Genomic DNA, 25,114 nt, shown 5'->3' with positions numbered 1-25,114 from the left:
TAAAAATATCTGGAATTACACTCAGTTGATGCACATGATATATTTTTTAGGAAATGTTTGATATGCAAAATTAAAATATCTGATCAGCCAAGAGAGCTGAAAGTGGCTTTATATATATATATATATATATTAAGAAATTGTTACTGTACCTTCAACATTCATTTGAAGATCTACTTCATGTGTTTGTGCTCCAACAGAGTTATAAATCTGTAATCTGTATGTCCCATTATCTGATCTGTTCACACTGTTTATAATCAGAGTCCCATTATTAAAGATAAACTCAGATCTGTTTCTAATTAATTCATATCGCCCATGTTCCTTTATCTTGTTATTCTTTACTGTAAAAAGAGCATCTGCTTTTTGTTCCCATTTTCTAAACTCCAGCTGTTGATCTCGAGCGTCCAGCAGCATCTGCAGATTGAGTTTGTGTCCCAGAGCTGTGTAACAGGGATCTGTCTGATTAAACCTGCAGAACATCTCCACACCTGAAGAAAACAAACACAAACACACTCTCAGATCTACCAACAGAAACTCAAAAACATTTAGTTTTAAACACATGGCATCCTAACATAAGTTTGATCTGAAAGTGGACTCACATGTATCAGTTGGTATCAGCAGCAGCAGCAGTCCAAAGATGAACAGCATTTCTCTGACGTCCAGTTTCCAGAAGAGTCAAATCCCAGCAGAAGAGTGTGAATGCTGCTTCAGATTGTGAAATGAGTCTTTGGATCTTCAGGACTGAATCCTGGTTTCCATTTACAGATATGATATTCACTCTGACAGAAGCATTGCTTTCACACACCTAGCTTTGAATAATTTTTTACACCGTTTCACAGCTTCAGTAAACAGGAAATGTGCTGATGACCAGTGTGAAATCTAAAGGAAGCTGAAAACATCAGTTTAAAAAAAAGACGTTAACTGTTAAAACTCAGCCTCCTTTTTTAAAGACAAGCATGAAAAAACATTAAAATAAAATAAATGGTTGCCTTTTCGTTAATCCTTTTTACTACAGACTCAACTGTGGACACTTTTGAAATTGATAGTTTGTCATCTAAAAGTCTTTAATGATAGTCATGAAGAAAAATAGTTAGAAAAGCTAAAATGTATTGGAAAATGATTAGCAATTTATTTGCATACAGTATTTTTATGAAAAATATATGACACTGGTCTTATTACTGGTCTTACCTTTTCCAGTTTGATTATTGAATTCTCATCAATTTAGATTAACTCTAAGATGGCTGCTTCGGTGTGGAGCTCTCTAGCATTTTTGTCACTTTTGTTTGTTTGTCATGTTTTTTGTCACTCTTTCCCGATCAGTTTCACAGAGATGAACTGCTGAGTATTCGGCAGGCATACCTGATAATTTCTTGCCAGTGTTTGATTATTTGAACATTTTAATAGACATCATAGTTGGAGGCACTGCGGTGCTCTACAAGCGATCCAAAAGACGCAAGTGAGGAAAGAGAGACGGTGTGCTTGTGAATCTTCGTCAACGTGGCTTTAGGACCCTGCTGCCAATTGTTCATCTGGTGAATGTCCGCTCCTTTGCCAACAAAATGGACAAACTGCTTCTACTCACTCAAACAAATAAGGACTTTTCTAACTTCGCTGCTCTGTGTTTCACAGAAACCTGGCTGAGTGAAGCCATCCTGGACAGTGCGTTACATCTGCCGGGCTTCCAGCTGCTCAGAATGGATCGTGTTGGGAAAACAAGAGGCGGGGAAACATGCTTTTGCATCAGTGAAAGTTGGTGTGCAGATGTAACAGCATTGAAGAAGATGTGTTTTCCTAATTTAGAAGCGTTCTTCATCAACTGTAGCCTTTTTACTCACCGTGGGACTTTTCCTCGTTCATTCTGGTGAGTTTTTATATCCCACCATAAGCGTGCGTGAACGCAGCGTTGCAACAGATGGCTGATCACATCACAGACATGGAGCAACAACACCCGGACTCACTTATTATTCTGGGAGATTTGAATAAAGCTATCCTCACATGTGAACTGCCAAAATACAAACAACACATCACATGCCCCACCAGAGAAAGATATATTCTGGACCACTGTTACACCACTGTAAAGGATGCATATCACTCTGTCCCACATGCAGCTTTAGGACTCTCTGATCACTGTCTGGTTCATCTTCTCCTGACCCACAAGCAGAAACTAAAATCAGCTAAGCCTGTAGTAAGGACTGTAAAGAGATGGACCAATGAAGCAGTGCTGGAACTACAAGCCTGCTTTGACTGCACTGATTGGAGTGTTTCTGAAGCTGCAGCCACAGATCTGGATGAGCTCACAGATACTGTGACATCATATATCAGTTTCTGTGAGGATATGTGCATCACTACTAGGACATTTTTATCATTCAAAAACGATAAACCATGGTTTACAGCAAAACTCAGAGGAGGATGCTTACAGAAGTGGGGATAAAATATTGTACAACCAGGTCTGGAACACACTGACTAAGGAAATCAGAGTGGCTAAAAGAAGCTACTCTGAAAAGCTGAAAAAACAGTTTTCTGCCAATGATCCTGCATCTGTGTGGAAAGGCCTAAAAACCATTATCAAGTATATAGCACCTCCCCCTCGCTCTGTAGAGAGTCAACTAATGACTGATGAACTGAATGTGTTGTACTACATGTTTGAAAAGCCCAGTCTCACACCCCTCCACTGCTCTGATCTTCACTTCACACGCACACCAACATCTCCCAACAACTCCCCTCCTCCCCTCCTGCAAGACCCCACTGTCACGCTCCTGAAGTTTGCAGAAGACACCACGGTCATCAGCCTCATCCGCGATGGTGACGAGTCTGCATACAGACGGGAGGTTGATCAGCTGGCTGTCTGGTGCAGTCACAACAACCTTGAGCTGAACATGTTCAAAACAGTGGAGATGACAGTGGAGAAATCATTTCTGATTCTGATTCTGAATTTAGTGAAAAAATGTACATGAATGATAATTCTCTCTTAGGACATGTTCAGCAAACATATGAAAATCCATTCAAATTGGAGCATGTTTATAACTTGTTATTACATAATACCGGTATGTACAGTATATATTGTATATCCTATATTAATCTGTATTCTCTGTTAGTTAAAGATGACTTTATCAAGTGAATTGTGATTAAAGGAATGTACAGTATGATCTGCATGTTAGATGGAACTTCAAAAGAAATCAGAATATCAAATAATTATGAAAAATGCATAATTTACAATATCATGTGTTATGGATCAGTAAAAAAATGCAACAAAAGTACAATTCTTTTATTTAAAAGGCTAATAATAATACTATAATATTAGTAAATAATATATAATAATAAAATAATATACTTTTTTCCAAGTAGTGAACATTCTGATGTATTTTTTATCGCTGATGTTTCTACACACTAAACTACTTTCTAAACATAATAATCCAGAGTTAAATTGCAGATGCAGGTTAACAGTTTTTGTTTTGTGTAAATGACAATGAAAAACAAAATTATTTATTAGCATTAACCCCAAGATCAAATTTCATCTTAATAATTTGAACACTAAGAACATTTTGAACATTTGCCAGTTTTTTCACTGGTTGTTTTATTAATGTTCTGCAAACCTGTTGAATACAAAGTGCAACCATGCAGAGCCAAAAGTCACACAAAGATTTAACAAAGACATAAAAAGACACTTGAAAGCATCAACCACAGATCTTGTGGTGAAGAGATGGCACGACTCTAAACATTATGAGTCATATGGAAATAACTTCATGTGCTAAATATACATGTAAAACCACAGAACACAGACAGTTTAAACTAATAAAACACAAATAAAACTGTCACAGGTCTGTAATTCTACCAGTTCATGACCAGCATTCTGACTGCAGAAACTGTCAATAGATCAAATTATAAAGCAATACATACACTTAAAGAATTAACCACCTAGACACTACTGAAACACTAAACTACATTTTCTGAGATGTTAACACATTTGTATGTGTTGCACATGATCGAAGACAATATAAGCACCCGTTAATTTAAATTTGAGGAAAAAGTTGTTTATTTAGGGAATTTTGGGGTTATTTTCGTATTCCAGGTTTAAAATCAGCGTCTCACGATGTTACTTTTCCATGCACTATAGTGCATCATTGCATCTTCAGTGTCTCATAATTGTTAATGAGACTGTGCTGCCTTATCCTATGAGAAGGCACTATCTCATGATTATTCATGACACCATGTGACATTCTTATTTGACAAGTGCTTTAAAGGTGCTGTATTTTCATGGAAAGGTATACAAAAATGTTCCTACTCCCTGAAAGATATTACTGAAATAAGTGTTGTAAGATATCTCACCTGTCTCGTGACAGCTCTAGACTCTGTAAACAGCAAACAAAAATATGTCAGCAGACCACGGTCAATGACGCTTCTGACCTGTCAATCATTTTTCACATTCTCATAGTGTTGTAGTTGAAGCGAATTATTGAGACTCGATGCCATTTTTAAGTCATGTTGTTCATAACAGTTGTCATTTGAGGGTGCTATTTTGCTGATGTTTTTTTTTTTTAACAACAGTTTGTGCTCTATTTTGATCTCAATAAAGCTAATTTGGTATCTTTTGAGTGCAGGGTTTTGGAAAGAGGGGGCGTGGCTAATCCAACATCTTAACCCCTTCAGACCCTGCGTCCATTGGAATGGCCATGACATGTTTTTCTCTGTAAACCAATAAAAATGTATGCTTTCATAATTTGAACAATGTCAGGTCACTGATTGGTCCCTAATCAACCAATCAAAATGAAGTTATCACCTCTAACTTAATCTGAGAGAGCTTCAGGAATCACAAAACACAGCCATGGCTCACCGACTAGACAAGAGGAGGAGTAAGCACCTTTTTCACCTTTTAAATATTATTTTATGTCCGTGGTAGCTTCATCAATTTGCACAGGTTATAACATTAACACTATCAAGTGATAACACTAAAGTCAATTTGAAGATAATTCAAAGTTTTTGAGTACAGGATTTTTTTTAAAAGATTAATGTCCATCCCATTGGACATCAGGTCTTAAGAGACGTCAGAAGGAACCTCATTATTTAGTATCAGTATGCCAAGGTTGGGACATTTGTGGACATATTTCATAGCTAAAATGTGATTTGACAATATGTTTTTAGTCATCAATTTAAAATTTATAATATTATTATTAATGTACTTTTAGAGTATACATACAGTGGTAGACTTCCTCGAACTTCTGGTAAATGGTGAACTATCCGATAATGTCTGCTTGGATTCAGAAGATGAGGCAGATGATGAGACAAGGAGTGAGATAGATGGTAAGTTTAGAAGTTAGCAGTAAATATCTAATGTTAATATTAAAATTAAGAATTGTTTTAAAGTGAGTAAGGTGTACTTATTTTTCATTGGTTTAGAGAGGGACAGAGACAGTGGAGAGGTTCCTTGCACAACAGAAGATGAGGTTGAGGTAGAAGCCAGTGTAGAGACTGAGGAGACACAGGAGCATGAGGAACTGGTTAATGTCAGACTTACCGAAAAGGAGAAGATTAAATGGCATCATAGGCCATTTACCACCATCATCAACACATCTTTTGATATGCCTCCAGCTGAAGAGTCCTATCCACCTATATATTATATATAATATACACCGATCAGCCACAAAACCACCTGCCTAATATCGTGTCCCCCTCGTGCTGCCAAAACAGCTCTGACCCATCGAGGCATGGACTCCACAAGACCTCTGAAGGTGTCCTGTGGTATCTGACACCAAGACGTTAGCAGCAGATCCTTTAAGTCCTGTAAGATGCGAGGTGGGGCCTCCATGGATCAGACTTGTTGGTCCAGCACATCCCATTGATGCTCAATCGGATTGAGATCTGGAGAATTTGAAGTCCAAGTCAACATATTGAACTCTTTGTCATGTTCCTCAAACCATTCCTGAAATTCTTTTTGCAGTGTGGCATTGCACATTGTCCCACTGAAAGAGGCCACTGATATAAAGGAATACCATTGCCATGAAGGGGTGTACGTGGTCTGCAACCATCTTTAGGTAGGTGGTACATGTCAAAGTAACATCCACATGAATGCCAGAACCCAAGGTTTCCCAGTAGATCATTGCCCAGAGCATCACACTGCCTCCGCCAGCCTGCCTTCTTCCCATAGTGCATCCTGCTGCCATCTCTTCCCCAGGTAAACAACGCACATGCACCCGGCCGTCCACATGAACTAAAAGAAATGATTCATCAGACCAGGCCACCTTCTTCCATTGCTCCATGGTCCAGTTCTGACACTCACGTGCCCATTGTAGGCGCTTTCGGCGGTGGACAGGGGTCAGCATGGGCACTCTAACCGGTCTCACTACACTTCGCGCTCCAAACATCAGCTTTCTCAAAGCCTAGTGTGACCGCCCTTTCAGTTTCGTGGAAGTAGAATGGCTAAAATCGCTTACAGCACCTTTAATGCCTATTATATACTTCTGCGTTGAACCAACCCCATAGGCTGACGTGCATCTCTTCACAAATGTAACTGCGTGTCGACGCAGACCACAACAGCTGTGATTGGTGCACTTTGTAACCAGAGACCACCCACCAGGATAATAACAATGATATCTGAGGTAGAGTCACATTTTTATCATAGATTATTTTAATATCTATGCTTTATATCACATTCTATTTGGACTGAGGACCAATAAAGCAATTATCTCAATCGTTAGCATCTGTGAAACACGACAAAATATATCTGTTTACAGCTTATAAAATATAAAAGCTTTTTTCTCAGGGCTTTTACTTGATATTAATTTGATATGCGAGTTAAATAATGTGTGTTCTACTCTACTCATGAACTTTCCAATCTATACAATGATTTGACCATATGTTATGATTTGACAGTATTGTGTACAGTAACCATATTTCATTATGGACTTATAACTTCTTTTTGTCACTTCTAATTTGTCAGCAAATTAAAAAGCACCTGGTAAGAGTTGGTTATATTGCTTATATGCATTGTAAAGTCTTTAAAACGACACCCATTTAGTGTTCGCCAAGCGATTTTGTTAATTTCTTTTTCAGCATGGAACATCAAAAGTATGGCAAAATATTTATTTATTATTATCTAAGCCAGTGGCGGCGCCCTGGGCGACCCCCCTCCCCTTGCCGCCCCCGGAAAGCGCCCCGTGCCACCCCCGAGAAGATGCCATCCCGGGCAGCTGCCCATATCACCCATGCCTAAATCCGCCACTGATCTAAGTAACTCAAGAGCAAGCATACAGTATTTTTCTCATTTATTTGCTCACTGTAGTACAGGCAACATGTATAATAAATAATATGTAGCCTACCTAAATTTCAACATGTTCACATTTAGGAGACTTTTTAATGCTACATTAATTTATTAAATACTTTTGAATCAACGAATTACATTTCTTTTGTTTTTGTTCGCAGCGTGAAGCATTTACCCATGTTTCCATTGATCATGGCATAAATAATGGGGGGGTTGTTCTTGCTTGTTTTGATTACTGGGGGTGACCTCTCCCCATTTCCCCCCGGAATCTACGCCCCTGAATACAGAGTACATGGCTTGGTAATGATTTGTGCAGTAAATTACAGGTTTAAAATGACCAGTGAGATTTTGCATAATGTATTGTGAGCTTACAACATACTGTAATTTATTTTTGTGTTTTGTTATGAGCAATTGTGAAAATCTTTAATTCTGTTAACTGCATTAGTGAAATAAAGCTGAGTGTTTTGGACCAGACAGTTGTTGTGTTCATTCCCCCTTCTCCCCTCCACTATGCCGCTGATCACACCCACTTTGACTGGCCTTTTTTAAAAATGAGGTGAGAACTTGTGAGCTGAAAAAGGGGGTTTTATGACTCTTTAACACCTTAGCAACTGCATGGAAAGGTCTGGCAACAACCACCCACATGGCAGTGAGTTTTGCACAACCACAGGAACTTTTAAAATCTTGTTCCCCTTCTACTGCCTTTGGCACCCCCTACTACCATACAGTTAAAGTTGTGAAATGTCAGATTTAGCACACTGAATTCAGCACATACCTGTATGTTGAGTTCACTGAACCAAGTCAATTTTTTAGGATATTTATTGGGCAAAGTGCAATAATTTATATCAAGACAACCAAGTGTTTATGTGTGTTGTGGGGCTGGTTTTGGTTGCAGTGTGTCATGTTCGTCTTGGGTAACTGTGTGATGTGATCACTATCTTACTATGTGATAATTTAAATATTTGGTGTGAACTGAAATATCTGTAACACTTGAGGTTGAGTGTTCATCTTCTTAAAAGGCTCCTTCATGCCTTTTAATATAGGAGTATTTTTTTTAAAAGTGTACTATAAATAAAATGCTTTTTTTTGATACATCAGCCACCACCTGTTTCCTTTGATTAGGATAGCTTGTGCTAGACCCTTGTTTGTATCTCTAGGTTTTAAAGATTAGATGTGATATTACTTACTTTCTTAATCACAGGGAGGGTGTGTGCATAGCGACTCCTGGAGGCCACATTTAGACCAAACCTACCAAACATTTTTTTGGAAGGATGCACCCTGATGAAGTTGGTGACAAAAGAGGAAACAGGAAGTGAAACTGTCTTTTTTATTGAAAGAGTCATTAACAAACATATAACACAACATACATATATTGAAGACAACACAACCTTAGTTGTAACAATCACCAGGGGGGTTGGAAGTGAGGCTCTCTCATAATAATGTTTTGGAACATTGGGGGAAAAAACTGTAATTTGCTATTGCCACTGTGCCCTGGGTGTAAAATAGCGACACCTTGTGGTCAAAGACCATAAATGTATCAAAAAATCCTTATAATTTGGTCGAAGTCATCTGAAAATTTTGATTGCCAAAAAATCTTTAACAGTAAAGTAGATTACTTGAGATATGTTTTTAACGGGCTGTATTTAGCAGTAAAAAGTAATTGTTTGCTTATTATTGTTTTGTAAACTGATTGGAACACATGCAACAAATGTTAAATTAACAGTCTGTCATGAGAGTGAGATTAACCATATCACAAATAATTTCTCAAGAGCTTGTCATTTTAGCGGAAGTATAAAACCACAGAAAAAAGACAGTAAACCACAAGACCCTCTAAAACTGACACACACAACAAGAGCAGTTTAGACAGATGAAACAATCAAAATAGAGTCTGTACCTCAGTGGTTTTCTTTTTTCTTCTTCTTCTTTCTTCTTCTTTCTTTTTTTTATTTATTTTTTTCTTTTTTATTTTTTGTTACGCCCCCCCTTTGAAACAAATTTGCAATGTAAATCTTATTGCAATCAGTAAAAACATCAAACTGATCAAATAGTCATGTGTCATATGTTGCTGGAAAGTTCTCAAAGAGTAGAATACAACCAGCTTATTTGTTTTACTCACAGACAAAAATATAGTGAGTAATAGCTAAGAATATGTCTTTGACATGTATGTTTCATGTGAACAGGTGTTGATTATATGCTGCATTTTCGCTTATAACGTCACAAAATATAAACAGAACATAAAATATCATTGCGTAGAGGAGGTGATTATCAAATGAGCCCACACACAAAGTAATCTATGCATAGATCATTAAATAATACACACAAAGCACAATGTTACATATGGTCACCAGGAGATGGCGCCAAATACATGACATAGACTCAGTGATGACTCAAATGGCACAGAATGAAACTCATTCTGTGAACTCTCATTACTAAAATCATGTCTGCATGCTATGCAAACCTTTAGTCATTGTTGTGTTTGCATGTATAATTAGTTCTTATGTACAATTATTATGTTTTATTTCTTTGGAGACGTTTTTGGACGCTAGGATAAATTATGTTTGTAATGCTGTAACTTTTGATTGCTTTGTTGTATCAACACAAACATTTTCTCTGCATATCTGTGATGAAATCTGCTGCTGCTCTCATGAATCTTCTGTTGTGCATTGATGTCATCGTCTAAATCTTGTCATTCTCAGTTTTGATCTATAGAGCGATTTCCTCTTCCTGTTTCCTTCCTAAAAACATCACATTATCATCATCTTCACACTCTTAATATTTACTTGTCATATGCATGATGATGATGATGATAAATGTGTCTCACCTGATGCGTGTGAGCTGCAGTATGTGATGTAGATGTGAAAACCTCCTAACAGAGTCAACAGAAGCATCATCTCCAAACTCCACACCACCACAAACACCACAGATACTGAACGCTCAACTACACAAACACAAGATACACAATCAACTAATCAATCACGTACCTATCTAAGGGGTCTCTAAAGTGCCAATTGAGTAAAATATATATATATATATTATTATTATTATTATTATTATTATTATTTATTTTCATTTTATGATGATTCTTTGTCTTTCTATGCTTTGCTATTGCTGCATGTTTAATGTTGTGTGCTGTATTGTCATCACAAGTTTATAGCTCATTTTACCAGCACTTTGTGGACTGCCTCTTGTGCTTGTAGAAGAGTTAACATGAGGTTTTGACTTATTTTAGATATCAGACAAACCGTGATATTTGGATGTCTTCTGACAGAGAGAAATCCAGTAAAGTGACTGGATCTAACACTTTTTCTTACACTAAATACTTAAACATTCCACAATGACCTACATGAATGAAAACTTTCACAGACAGGCAACTATTTTATGTGGTCAACAGTGAGAGAGTGTAATCAGTCTGATGATGAGAGAGTTACTGTACCTTCAACAATCACTTGAAGATTTACTCCATGTGTTTGTTCTCCAACAGAGTTATAAATCTGTAATCTGTATGTCCCTGAATCTGATCTGATCACACTGTTTATAATCAGAGTCCCATTGTTAAAGATAAACTCAGATCTGCTTCTAAAGGATTCATATTTAATTCCTTCCCTCAACTTGTCTTTCTTTACTATAAAAACTGGATCTGCCGCACTGTCCGTCCCCTTTTTAAACACCAGTACAACATTATGAGTGTCCAGCACCATCTGCAGATAGAGTTTGTGTCCCAGAGCTGTGTAACAGGGATCTGTCTGATTAAACCTGCAGAACATCTCCACACCTGAAGAACACAAACACACAATCATATATAACAACATTTGAACATTATTTCAACATTAAAAGTACTGTAAGAGCAATTTGTATGTCCTTTGCTGGTATAAATAGCTCTCATAAACCTTTAAATGAATAAATCACATTTTCTGCATATAAACAATCACAAATTACACAAACATACACAGAATTAAAGTTCTACAGAATAAAGGTATCAGACAGTTTATCTGATGACACTGAAACATGTGATCTCAGTTCAACACTGTCAAATAATCTTCAACATAAACACACAACTCTCTCACTGTGACTTAAATGATCTCACATATTACTAAAATACTCCACAATATACACTGTATATACATCACTGCAAATATAAAATGTTTCTTTGTCTAAAATCACTATTAATATAAGTTTGATCTGAAAGTGGACTCACATGTATCAGTTGGTATCAGCAGCAGCAGCAGTCCAAAGATGAACAGCATTTCTCTGACGTCCAGTTTCCAGAAGAGTCAAATCCCAGCAGAAGAGTGTGAATGCTGCTTCAGATTGTGAAATGAGTGTGTGGAGTTCTGTCAGTCTGTGTTCTGAGTCTCATGTAGCGTCTTCACTCTGATAAACTGGACTCGAACATCAGCAAATATCTCAAAGTTTCACAATGCAAAGAGGAAGTTTCCTCATATGGTGAAGACAGACACTCTGGGTGATCAATTTCCATTTATATACATTTTAAAAAATAGAGGAAGAAGCAACAAGTGATAATGCATTTTTAAATCATGGGAAAAAATCAACCCTTATTTAATTTATGACTAGCTTACACTAACCTTTCCATTAAATTAAAACATTTGTGTAGCAGCACTTCTCATTTAACTGTCTCCTTTTGATGAATCACTTAGATTTTTCATTTCTTTAATATATAATAATAATAATTTACATTATTACTGAATAATTACCATTTCAATTCAGTAATTAAAGTTTTACCTAAATAAAAGACGTGGCCTCTACAGTATTCTTACAAACATAGTGACTAAAGTACACTGTCAGTTACAGCTCATCTGTTCCACACTCTGGTTAAAAGGATCCTCAATTCAGTTTATTTGTATACAGCTTTTCACAATAAAAGTTGTTTTACAAAGAGCAGTGCCTGCCATACGAACCCCTCAGAGATGATATATTTATATTATATAACCTTCTTTCAGTTATTAGTTTTCAGTCTATTTTTTTTCTTCATGCTTATTAAAATTATGTGTATGACCCAAACAGTTAAGGCCCAAACATACTCTATGCAAGGATGTGTTGTGAAATGTGTCAGTGCTCAATTCATAACACAACGCAAGTATGAGCTGCATTCTCAGCATTGACACAAGGGACGCTAGAGCGGATTTTCTTCTGTCAATCAAAACTGTCATGGCGGACTGAAGTATGGTGTTATATCTGTGCCACAATTCTGCGTGCACAAAATTATAAAGGTATTTTGCATGTAGAGTGGGTAGGAGGAGAAAGCAAAATTCACATTCAAATAAAATTTATTCAAGCACAAAATTGATTTTCATTTGCTCAAAATGAATTCATCTTTGCAAGAAGATACATTGCTTTACAAAACTGAGTTCAAGCACATGCAAAATACATTTTTGTGTGCTTAAAATATCATCTTGTGCGTGCAGAAAATTTTTTGCGCACTCAAAATATCATCTTGCACGTGTCAAATAATTTTTTGTGTGCTCAAAATATCTTGGCATGCAGAACATTTTCTGTTCACTCAAAATATATTGCATGTAGAAAAAATTTTGTGAGCTCAGAATATCATCTCTTACGTGTGCAGAACATTAATTTGCACGCAGTATATAATTTTGCGCTTGCAGAATTGTGGCACATATATAACGGCATTCTTAAGCAGCAATTTGAGTCTTTCCAAAAAATATATACAACTTTTTATTCCCCTGTCCATTCAAACGAATTTGTTTTTTGCTCCGTGTCTCTCCCCACTCTTCAACTATCGACCCATCCGGTTTCGTGGTCACGCCTAAAAAATCTATTGCCCTCTTGTGGTCTGAGGTTTATAACCACCAGAGCAACGCAAGAGCACACATAATGTATGTACAACAGGACTATTCGTTGGCCAAGCACTTGCATCTGCATTTGCATACTTGCAAGTGTGTTTCGGACTTTATGGAGGATGAAACCTGCAAAAATAATAAATAAATAAAAACACAAATACATAAATAAATTCATATATTTGTGCATGCATCAATATATAAAACATTAAATGTGCGAGGAGATATACAAATGATTAAATAAATATGTGAATAAATAAATAAATGCACCCATTAATGTAAAATAATACCACATAAAACAGTTGGGGAAATACAAAAATGTTAAAGGAAATGTAAAATTGAAAGCTGATTTTAAATTCTGTATTTCTTAATCATTCATTTATTTCTGTATGTAGTTCCGTATTTATTTCTGCTCCCTGACACATGCTAATGAGAGGATGTCAATCAAACATCAGTATTGGATGATCATTGTAAAAGTATTTCATTTGACATGGCATTAATAAGGACATTACCAAATTGTCACAATCAATCAATAAAAAAAAGTTTAGCAAAGGATCTCGCTTTTACGATTCCCCAAACTATATTGCCTCGTGGAGCAACTCTGCTATCAACATTCTCTTCACCATGGTGAAACTGCAATCTCCCGCCAAAAACTGTTGCACTTGGTATCTGTAACGAGGAGTCATCGGAGTAAAGATCCAAGTGCGGCTTTATTTACAATAAACATAGTAATTAGACAGACAGGGATCAATCATCAGCAATAGTAATATACAAGGCAAACCAGAGAGATAGTTATTAAACAGGCAAGAGGTCAGGGCAGGCGGCAGGCAATCACAGGTCATATCCGGGAAAACAGGGTAGTAACAGCAGGCAGGCAGCAATGGGTCAAAACAGGGTAAACAGCCCAGAATCATACACAGAAAAGGCAGTAAATACAGAAAATGCTCAGAGATATCAGCCAGGGCAAAACAAGACTTTGCAATGACAATGAGTGAGAGTGAGACTTAAATAGTTGGGTGAATTGGAAACAGGTGAACAGATAATCATTGACAGGTATGGGGATTATGAGAAATGGAGTCCAGAGAGTTAAAGTCAATCTCCAGGTGATGGAGCCCTCTGGTGGTGAGTGGGAGGAACAACAGAGGCTGGATTCATAACAGAGACCCCCCTCGAGCGGCTCCTGAAGTGAGGAGGCAGGCGACACCAGGGTCCAAAGAAACCAGGGCAGATCAGGTAGATGACCAGGGAACCAAGGGAGCCAGAGCAGACCAGGCAGATGTCCATGAGACCAGGGAAACCAGAGTAGGTCAGGTGGATAGCCAGGAGACCAAGGGAGCCAGAGCAGACTAGGCAGATCAGGTAGATGACCAGGGATACCAGAGCAGGTCAGGTGGATGACCAGGAGTCCCAGGAGACCAGAGCAGATCAGGCAGATGGTTGGGCAACCCAGAAGACCAGAGCAGATCAGGAGGACAACCAGGAGACCCAGAAGACCAGAGCAGATCAGGCAGATGGTCAGGAGACCCAGAAGACCAGAGCAGATTGGGTGGATGACCAGGAGACCCAGAAGACCAGAGTGGATCAGGCAGATGGTCAGGAGACCCAGGAGGCCATCTCAGAGTAGGGACTGGATCAGAAGACCTGGTTGACAACCACAGAGCTGAAACAGGGTCAAGAGGCCTGGGTGGTGACCCCAGTTTGGAGACTGGAGCCATGGAAGACTCTGAGGGTGGAGCTGTGGTAGACGGAGCTGTAGGAGGTCCGAGAGATGAAGCCATGGAAGGCTCGGGAACGACCTCTGTGGTTGTGGGCATACACAGAAACTCGGGTATGACCTCTGTGGTCGTGGACATAGACAGAGACTCAGGAATAACCGAAGTGGCCGTGGCCGTAGGTATGGACATAGTCTCGGGAATGACCTCTGTGCTCGTGAACACTGGCAGAGACTGGGAAATGACCTCTGTGGTCGTTAACACTGGCAGAGACTGGGAAACAACCTCTGTGGTCGTGAACACTGGCAGAGACTGGGAAACGACCTCTGTGGTCGTTAACACTGGCAGAGACTGGGAAATGACCTCTATGGTCGAGAACACTGGCAGACTGGGAAACGACCTCTGTGGTCGTGAACACTGGCAGAGACTGGGAAACAACCTCTGTGGTCGTTAACACTGGCAGAGATTGGGAAATGACCTCTGTGGTCGAGAACACTGGCAGACTGGGAAATGACCTCTGTGGTCATTAACACTGGCAGAGACTGGGAAACAACCTCTGTGGTCGAGAACACTGGCCGAGACTGGGAAATGACCTCTGTGGTCGTGAACACTGGCAGAGACTGGGAAATGACCTCTATGGTCGAGAACACTGGCAGACTGGGAAATGACCTCTGTGGTCATTAACACTGGCAGAGACTGGGAAACAACCTCTGTGGTCGTGAACACTGGCAGAGACTGGGAAACAACCTCTGTGGTCGTGAACACTGGCAGAGACTGGGAAATGACCTCTATGGTCGAGAACACTGGCAGACTGGGAAATGACCTCTGTGGTGAGAACATGGGCAGGGACTTGGAAATGGAAGCCTTTCTTCTCCTCCTCCTCCTCAGGACATCAGCAACGCTGGCTCTGGAACAGACGAGACTGGTTAACGCTGGCTCTGGGATGGACGAGACTGGTAACGCTGGCACTGGGACGGACGAGACTGGTAACTCTGGCTCTGGGATGGACAAGACTGGTAACTCTGGCTCTGAGACGGACGAGACTGGTAACTCTGGCTCTGGGACGGATGAGACTGGTAACTCTGGCTCTGGGACGGATGAGACTGGTAACTCTGGCTCTAGGATGGACGAGATTGGTAACTCTGGCTCTGGGATGGATGAGACTGGTAACGCTGGCTCTGGGACAGACAAGACTGGTAATGCTGGCTCTGGGACGGACGAGACTGGTAACGCTGGCTCTGGGACGGACGAGACCGGTAACGCTGGCACTGGGATGTACGAGACTTCTGGCTCGTTTGCCGTGGCAGGCGTGGGCATTGGCTTGTTGGCCGTGGCAGGCGTGGGCATTGGCTTGTTGGCCGTGGCAGGCGTGGGCATTGGCTCATTGGCTGTGGCAGGCATGGGCATTGGCTCGTTGGCTGTGGCAGGCATGGGTGCTGACAATTTGTGAGGAAGGGTTCTTGTGGCCCAATGCACCGATATCAATGGCGGATCATTCAACTTGGAGACAGGGGCTGTGGGAGGCTTGGCTGTGACCTGGCATGGAGTAGATTCAAGATTGACTGTGACATGGCATGAAGCAGACTCAGGCATGGCTGTGACATGGTATGGAGCAGACTCAGGCGTTGCTGTGACATGGAGTGGAGCGGACTCAGGCGTGGAAGACTCGGAAACTGGAACCGGGATTGAGAGAGGAGGATCCTCTGAAGCGAGTGTCTCTAAGATTAACATTACATATTCCTCCCAAGTGTAGTCTCCGGCAATTCCCTCCACCGGCATGTTGGGAGTCCGATTCTGTAAATGGATTTCAGGTTTTCATCATCAAATCCTGTGTGGACGGCAACGGTGGAGAAGAAATGAGAGTACTCCCTTATGGATAAGTCTGCTTGGCTCAGCTGTATGTCGCTAGATCCATTTTTTTTTTTCGGTCAGTTGTTCTTGATGAGGCCAGGTGTGCTGCTGGGTTTGATGAAGGATCAGAGAGCTTGGTAGTTAGTTGAAGAAAGCCACTGGATCGGTTTGTGGCGAAGTCTTCTGTAATGAGGAGTCATCGGAGTAGAGATCCAAGTGCAGCTGTATTTACAATAAACGTAGTAATGTAGACAGGCAGGGATCAATCACCAGCAATAGTAATATACACAGGTCAAAACAGGGTAAACAGTCTAGAATCATACACAGAAAAGGCAGTAAATACAGTGAACACTCAGAGATGTCAGCCAGGGCAAGACAAGACTTCGCAATGACAATGAGTGAGAGTGAGACTTAAATTGTTGGGTGAACAGATAATCATTGACAGGTATGGGGATTATGGGAAATGGAGTCCAGAGAGTTAAAGTCAATCTCCAGGTGATGGAGCCCTCTGGTGGTGAGTGGGAGGAACAACAGAGGCTGGATTCATAACAGTATTTGTAGTTTGACTGTGATGTCTGAACAGCTGTTGACATCCTCTCATCAGCATGTTACGCAAAGGAAAAATAAATACATTTATTTATTTTTTATATTGTATTATTTTTATTGTATTATCTTTATGTATATATTATTTTTGCATTGATTGGTGCATTTAATTATTTGTATATCTCCTCGCACATTTAATTATTTATATATTTATTTATGCATTAATATGCAGATTTATTAATTTATTTATTGGTGTATTTATGTATTTATTTTTTGGCAGGTTTTGTCCTCCATACATTTGGGTTTGAATTTCGAAATGTATATTCAAAATTACATTCTGAAAATAGTTATAAAAATAATTGAGTACATTTATTTAATTTGTAAACAATTTATACATAGAGTTTTTTTTATTGTATGTGTATGCAATTCAGTTTTCATGGGGAAAAAATATAAATTCCATCTGAAGGAGCGGTAGACACATGTAAATGAATTAATATAGCCATTGTCTATTTTTTCAATGCATCCATTCTAACCAAGAAATAAGCATTGTAGTCACTAAAATTTGCTTGGTTACCTGTGAAGCTCACTTGAATTTGTTCTAGATCATTACACATATTGTTATGGTGTCTTTGAAGCCGGTCTGAGTCCTTGAAGCTGTTTAAAAACATTAGAAAATGAGTCCACACTCTTCAGTCCTGTCTGATAGTCCAGAGGTTTTGTTGATAGATGATTCTTGCTTCTTTGTTTGCAGATTGTTTTTGTGGTATTACGATTTTGCACGTAAATTAAGTTCATAACTTGGATTTTTTTTAAAGGTTGTTGTCTTTCTATCTTTTCAGTACTTCAGAGTACATATAGTCTTCCTGCTCTTTATCCTCTTGTTGACTGTTTGATACAGTCGGAGTGAACGTCACCTCTCCATACTGAACCTCTTCCTCATTCATCTTCTTCCTCTTTGTCATGTGACAACTGACCACAGCATACTCCACATCTGACTCTACAGACAGGAAGAACGGATGATGAAATATTAGAATAAACTCTGATTATTGACTGCAGATTTATGAACTCAAAATGAACTGACCTGCTGTCGGTTTGAGTTGTTTCTTCTTGTTGTATATATTACACACTGTGATGATCAGCAGAATAAAGATTAAAGTAGTTGAGCCAAAGATAATCAGAGTGACTGGTGAAACTACACAAGAGAGAAACACAACACAGCACAAAATCTGCTTTGAAAAGTCCATTCAAATAAAATGCAACAGTAATTGCATGTACTTTTGTAATTTGCTGTTTTTCAGTTCAACAATCACACTTGCCTTGAGGAAACGCTCCAGCAATCTGAATGTCTGAATGAATCCCTGTTGTGTTACCAGCTGTAGTATGATCTGTAAAACTCATACCATGTCCTGACGTCTGTGTGCTACTGGTCACTGTAGAGGACATAGTTGCAGTAGTTCTTTCTGTAATAACACAAACACATCTTGCTTTAAGTGCATTTGAGTTAGACTAAATTAAACCAGACATTCAGTGGTGTAGTGGGGACTGAAGAGGAGGGCATACTGTAAATTTATCAAGCACACCAACCCCCCCCCCCCCACATCCCCCCCACCCCCACCCCCCCCACCCCACCCCACCCCACCCCAAAAGCCCCGAATGTTTTTATCTTCTTGTAGTGATGTCAAAAGTACCAGCGTTCAGCATCAAGTTGATACTAAAATATAGAGATTTTAATATTAAGTTATACAGCATATACATTAATGATAGGTCTTTCTACTGTATTGATAATGCCACATTTCAGTACACATGCAACGTCAGCATTCAAACCTGGTTCATGAGTATGTGCGTGCATGCAAGAAGAGTGCTCGCTGACTCGTAATTGCAGCTAATGCTTGTCAGATATCAGAAACTATGTTGACTTACTGTAGTCCACCCAGATGCAGTAACAAATATTTAGACATATAACACTGAGAGAAAGAGTAATAAAGAAAGATGAGTGACCTGCATGTCTGACATTTTTATTAATCATTTTTCAGACACTTTTTTTCTATATAAAACACACAACATTTTTACATTTGGATAAGATTTTTGGAGAAAGTAAGATTGTGAGAGGCAGTAACTTTACCTTTGATATTCACTTGAAGATCTACTTCATGTGTTTTTCTGCCATCTGGGTCATAGAGCACTAATCTGTATGTCCCTGAATCTGATCTGATCACACTGTTTATAATCAAAGTCCCATTATTAAAGATAAACTCAAATCTGTTTTTAATGGGTTTATATTTCTTGTTCTTTACTCTAAAAACTCTTGTTTCATTGTTGCTGTTGATCTCCTTATATAACACCAGATCTTGATCTCGAGCATCCAGCACCATCTGCAGATAGAGTTTGTGTCCCAGAGCTGTGTAACAGGGATCTGTCTGATTAAACCTGCAGAACATCTCCACACCTGAAGAACACAAACACATACACGCTCTCAGATCTACCAACAGAAACTCAAAAATAATGTCATTTTATCTGTAAATCTTCACTTGAGTAAAAACATTTTACAAACTTCCAAAATGTCAATTCTCAATGACATTCTAAAAACGGATTGAGATTGAGAGTAAGGCTGGATGATGTATCGAATATTCACAATATAATCGTGATGATTTTGCTGATAATATCGTGAATATCGCGATGATTTTAATGCGCTTTTTATTTGGCCATTAAGTATCATAAAGTGCATCAATAGACTATTTTTTTCCATTTTATTCCCCATTCATGTAGATAGAAGCTGCACTGTCATGACTGGAAATAACCTCCTGAGAGCGTCCCAAAGATGCCTGACAGTGGACTGACTTGCTAGAAAGACTTTACAGCAGTTTACTTGCGTTGTGAAAAAAGTAGGGTACAACAGGGCTAAAGGCACACCTTAAGGAGAATTAGCTTTTTTTCTGCTCAGAAAATGTATCAAGATTTAAATAATTGATATTGATTTATTTTTATTGAATACTGATGGAGCAACATCATTTGTGTGAAAAGAAATAATAACGGAAGGTTGTTTTGATTCAAATTTAGTTTTAAATAAAAGGTGGTGAGGGAGCCTTTTACCCCATACTTGGGGTAAAAGGCCATTAGGGGGTTTAAATTGATATCGTGTAGATATAGGGGCCAATAGTAATAGTGCAACATTTTTAAACGAATGTAAATAATTTTGAGACAGCAAGATGCTTTTTTGAGTAACAAATTAAGATATGTTTAATCAAAATAACCACTTCAGAAAAGGGTGCATGATTTCCTGTTAATTTCAAACACATTTGGCATTTTATAGAATCTCAAGTAGGCTATTCTATGAACAAATTAATCTCTAATGTGATTGGAGATCAGTCAGTGTGAGCCCACTATGAACATTTTTCAGAACAAATCTATTTGCCTCACTTTAGAAAAACAATGTGTTTTATAGTGGCCTTTAGCCCCTGTAACAGGGGGGCTTTTTACCCCAAATATCCTTTCACCTGAAAGACAGTTATTAAAAAAAAACTTTTGATTTAATGACCTTGAACAAAACTGAAAATGATAAATAATTATTTTGCCTCAAAATAAATGTTAATTAGCTACATACATTTGAAAATTAAAAAATATAAATATAAAAAATTAGATCAAATTGCCTCAAAATCAACCTTTAGACATCACACGCAAAGATCTCATGGTTTAGGAAACTTTTGCTGTATTTAGCGACAAACAGGTGTTTAGGAAAGTGCAGCGGTAGTTTTTGTTGCTATTTAGTGTTTTGGGAGAAAATCAAATCAAAGGAGCCGATAGCCCCGTTGTACCCTACTGCATGTTCAAGCATTCGCACAATTCCAAACATTAGTAACCGCTACAAGTTATTATACAAACCTATAAATACTGCATATAGTATAACACAAAAGTAAATGAAAGTGTTTCACCAGATATGAAACATTGAGAAAAAACAAAGATGACGGTGAAGTAAATCAGAAATATATTACTTATGTATAAAACAAATCTAATTCTCAAAATTATAATGATAATTCAGTATTATATTATAATAATTAACTTTACTGCTTCCCACATCATTTATGAAATATTCAGCTGGGTTTGAAAAAATAAGTAAGTGAAGTAGTTTTTGCGCACCTTGTTAATTCACAAATATTTTAGTAAAAATATATGAAGGCAGGGCAAATATTGCTTTTTATCAAGCTGCTATGTATCATTTATGGAGGACAAAACCTGCAAAAATAATAAATAAATAAATATACAAATACATATATAAATAAGTAAATAAATCCATATACATGTGCATAAATAAACATTGAAATAATTAAATGTGCGAGGAGATATACAAAGAATTAAATAAATACATAATAAATTAATAAATGCACTCTTTAATGCAAAATAATACAATATAAATCCATTGAGGAAATGCAAAAATTGTAAAGGAAATGTAAAATTAAAATAAAATGTTTTATTTTATTATTATTATTTATTTATTTTTTTTGTGGTTCATCATATGCAGATGTGTTTATTTATTTATTTATTATTTTTTGCAGGTTTCATCCTCCATAATAATTTTATATGGAATAAAAACATATATATCTAAAAGTGCATATCATTGAAAATGATTAAATCTCATTCTCCCTTGTGTTCATTTATTGAAAAACGTGCCTTCATTATTTTCAAATACATATTTTTATTTAATGCCTTTAAAATATTGAATCAACTTGGCTATAATGTATGTTTGGATGAAATAATTCTTCCTCACTTTAAATTTTTTTTTTATAACTTTAGAGCCATTTCACAGCAAAAACATAATGATCATATCATATAAAAACCATGACATATATATATCGAATATCGCGAATAGGCTGAAAATATATATAATTGAAAGATATATTTTTGTAGCCAAATCGCCCAGCCTTAATTAAAAGCATCTTGTATTCAGCAATCTCACAGCCCAATTGAAATCAGATAAAATATCATAAGTTTGATCTGAAAGTGGACTCACATGTATCAGTTGGTATCAGCAGCAGCAGCAGTCCAAAGATGAACAGCATTTCTCTGACATCCAGTTTCCAGAAGAGTCAAATCCCAGCAGAAGAGTATGAATGCTGGTGTATCTTTCAGGGAATGAAACTTTGTTTTAAAGCACTTCTAACGTTGTTGAATGTACAATGCAATCAATATATGACTAATCATTTATAAGTCTCTATAGATGAGAGCATCTAAGAGTAAATGTTAATGTAAATATGAATAGATCAGACTCTATCAAGCTCTCAACCTGTAGGACAAAAACCTGTCATACTGCACATGTTCTTCTGGGTCACACATTTCTATGTTTCCGTGAGAGGAAGTACAAAACATGTGGTGTGGTGAGCTTACAAGTAGCCTACTGTAGCTGTGGGCCTCAGTTCCAAGAAAAATAAATACTTTTCATAATAATGTTATTCTTGACAAATTAGCGATTTAAAATTGAAATCACACGTGCACATTTTCATTTAAGTTCACAATCGTACTGCTTTCACAGACTGTTCTTTGTGTTGTTATTTTGGATATATATTCATGATTAAAACATCGCTTCATGTGCTTGTTGGATATTCAGTCAAACTATTTTTGTTTCCTATTATTTGGGGTAATTCAATATTTGTTTTTGACATACAGTTTCCTACTAAGTTTCATCTAAAAACAAGATAAATAATCATTTCTGGTGATTGTGTTTGAACTTCAGCTCTTCAACACTTTATTGTGAAGGTCACAGCAGTGAGAAGCCAGATATAAAATAAATTTATATTTAGACAATAAATTAACATGCACCAATTGTATTTGTCCTTGATTGTAAATTTTTGGCTGATTGTTTATTTTGTTTTATTTCAGTGTATTTTTTATCAGGGTACTGTAGAAAGGAGTGCATTTTATTTATTTTGAGCACTGGTGTAGTTTTGGGGGTTTGCATGTCTACAAAAGCTGTGAATTGCCCAGTCCTTCAGACAGCGATGATAGAACTATAATGGTAAATGTGCAAACCCTCTGTGTGTGTGTGAACAGTTCTGCTACATGACTTCAAAGGCAGATGTGCTATAAGAGCTTTCATACCTTTTGCGTCGGTTTGAGAGCTGCAGCAGACAGAAAATTAAGTGATTAATTATAAGTGAAAATGTACATGAATTTAATGGTTATATGTGAAGTAAACATATGAAAATCTCTCAATATTTCTCAAAATGTGCATGTCTGGACAAAAAGTGTTAATGGATGTTGCCAGTTGAAGCCATCACATGATAACACTGCTGACAAGACCATCTTAGCCAGCATGCAATTGCCATGCTGGTCTAGGCTGGTTAGTGCTGGTTTAGCTTATTTACCAGCATGGTCTCTCTGGTGAAGCTGGTTAAGCTAGTTTAAAAGCATGGTGGGGACACCAGCACACCATGCACCCGAATCACAACATAAGCTTGTGACCAGCAATGCTGGTCTTTTCAGCAGGGAAATGAAGATGGAGATGTTTGCATCTCGTTATTACATAATACAATTGTATAATATACAGTTTAGTGCATAAGTTTGTATCCCACGTGGTTCTTAACCATCGTGCTTCACCGATGACTGCTTATGTTTTGTGATAGTTGTGCATGTGATGAGGCAGACAAGGAAAGAGGATCTAAATGCAGCTTTTAATGAAACAAAAGATAAACAAGGTAACTCAGGATAAAAGGAAACATGTGAAGACTGACAAAGAAACAAGGGCTTAAATACACAAGGGCAAACAAGGGAACTGTAACATAGGAAGGAGGTCACGGGAGGCTGCATCTAGGTGCGACTAACTTTACTAATAAATAAAGTACAAAATAACGGGGTAAACACAGGTACAAAGAAAAAACCATGAGGGGAAAACACAGGAACAAAGGAAACATCAACAATTGGAACTGGTCGATCAACAGGAGGTCAAAACACATATACATCTACAACAACTGACAAACCACAGGCAAACAACAGGGCATATATATACACAAAAGACTAATGACTAAATGAAACACAGGTGAGAACAATAGGGAACAGCTGGAAGTGATCAGGGCAGGGGATTATGGGAAGTGTAGTCCAGGAGGAACAGATGACAGGGCAAAACACAGGGCAGACAGAGAATCGTGACATAGCAGCCCCCCCTTCTAATGGGCGGCACCTGATGCCCAAGGAAGGCTGGTAAGGGAGGCAGGGCCAAGATGAAGCTGGGGACCAAAGAGACCAGAGCAGACCAGGTGAAGGGCCGGAAGACCAGGGAGACCAGAGCAGATCAGGCGGATGGCTGAGAGACCAAGGAGATCAGAGCAGATCAAGCGGACGGCCGAGAGACCAAGGACACCAGGGCAGATCAGACAGACGGCTGAGAGACCAAGGAGACCAGGGCAGATCAGGCAGATGGCCAGGAGACCAAGGTGACCAGGGTAGATCAGGCGGGCAGCCATGAGACCAGAGCAGATCAGGCGGACGACCAGGAGACTCAGAAGACCAGTGTAGATCATGTGGATGACCAGAAGACCAGGGAGACCAGAGCAGATCAGGAGGACAGCTAGGAGACTCAGAAGACCAGAGCAGATCAGGGGGATGGCCAGGAGACCAGGGAGACCAGAGCAGATCAGGTGGATGGCCAAGAAATCACCTCAGAGTAGGTACTGGATCAGGAGGCCTGGTTGGCGGAGCCGTGGGAGGCTCGAGGGGTGGAGCCATGGAAGGCAGAGCCGTGGCAGGCGGAGCCGTAGGAAGCTTGAGGGGCAAAGCCATGGAAGGCGGAGCCATAGGAGGCTCGAGGGACGAAGCCGTAGAAGGTGGAGCCATGGCAGGCTCGAGGGGCGAAGCCATGGAAGGTGGAGCCGTAGGAGGCTCAAGGGATGAAGCCGTGGATGGCGGAGACATAGGAGGCTCGAGGGACGGAGCCGTAGAAGGTGGAGCCGAGGGAG

The 25,114-nt window shown here is 38.7% G+C and overlaps 1 protein-coding gene across 7 annotated transcripts in view; it reads right to left on the bottom strand.

Annotated features, from left to right (window-relative positions):
• Positions 1 to 25,114, bottom strand: part of LOC127412760 (hepatocyte cell adhesion molecule-like) — a 57,804-nt gene that overhangs the window by 12,365 nt on the left and 20,325 nt on the right. Inside the window, exons 6-7 of one of the 7 annotated variants that reach the window (XM_051649388.1) lie at positions 10,074 to 10,190; positions 8,559 to 9,987 (exon numbers count right to left, since the gene is read on the bottom strand). The exons of 2 other annotated variants lie outside the window; for them this stretch is intronic. In XM_051649388.1, coding sequence (XP_051505348.1) covers positions 9,956 to 9,987; positions 10,074 to 10,190 — 149 coding nt within the window. In that variant the 3' untranslated portion in view covers positions 8,559 to 9,955. Of the gene's footprint in view, positions 1 to 8,558; positions 9,988 to 10,073; positions 10,191 to 17,570; positions 18,169 to 18,252; positions 18,364 to 25,114 lie in introns of those variants that run through there. 4 more of the 7 variants (XM_051649382.1, XM_051649385.1, XM_051649380.1 and 1 more) reach the window with 4 other exon arrangements.

Source organism: Myxocyprinus asiaticus, chromosome 22 (assembly GCF_019703515.2).
Source record: "Myxocyprinus asiaticus isolate MX2 ecotype Aquarium Trade chromosome 22, UBuf_Myxa_2, whole genome shotgun sequence".
NCBI classification, from domain to species: Eukaryota; Metazoa; Chordata; class Actinopteri; order Cypriniformes; family Catostomidae; genus Myxocyprinus; species Myxocyprinus asiaticus.
This window is presented reverse-complemented; position numbering and strand designations above follow the sequence as displayed.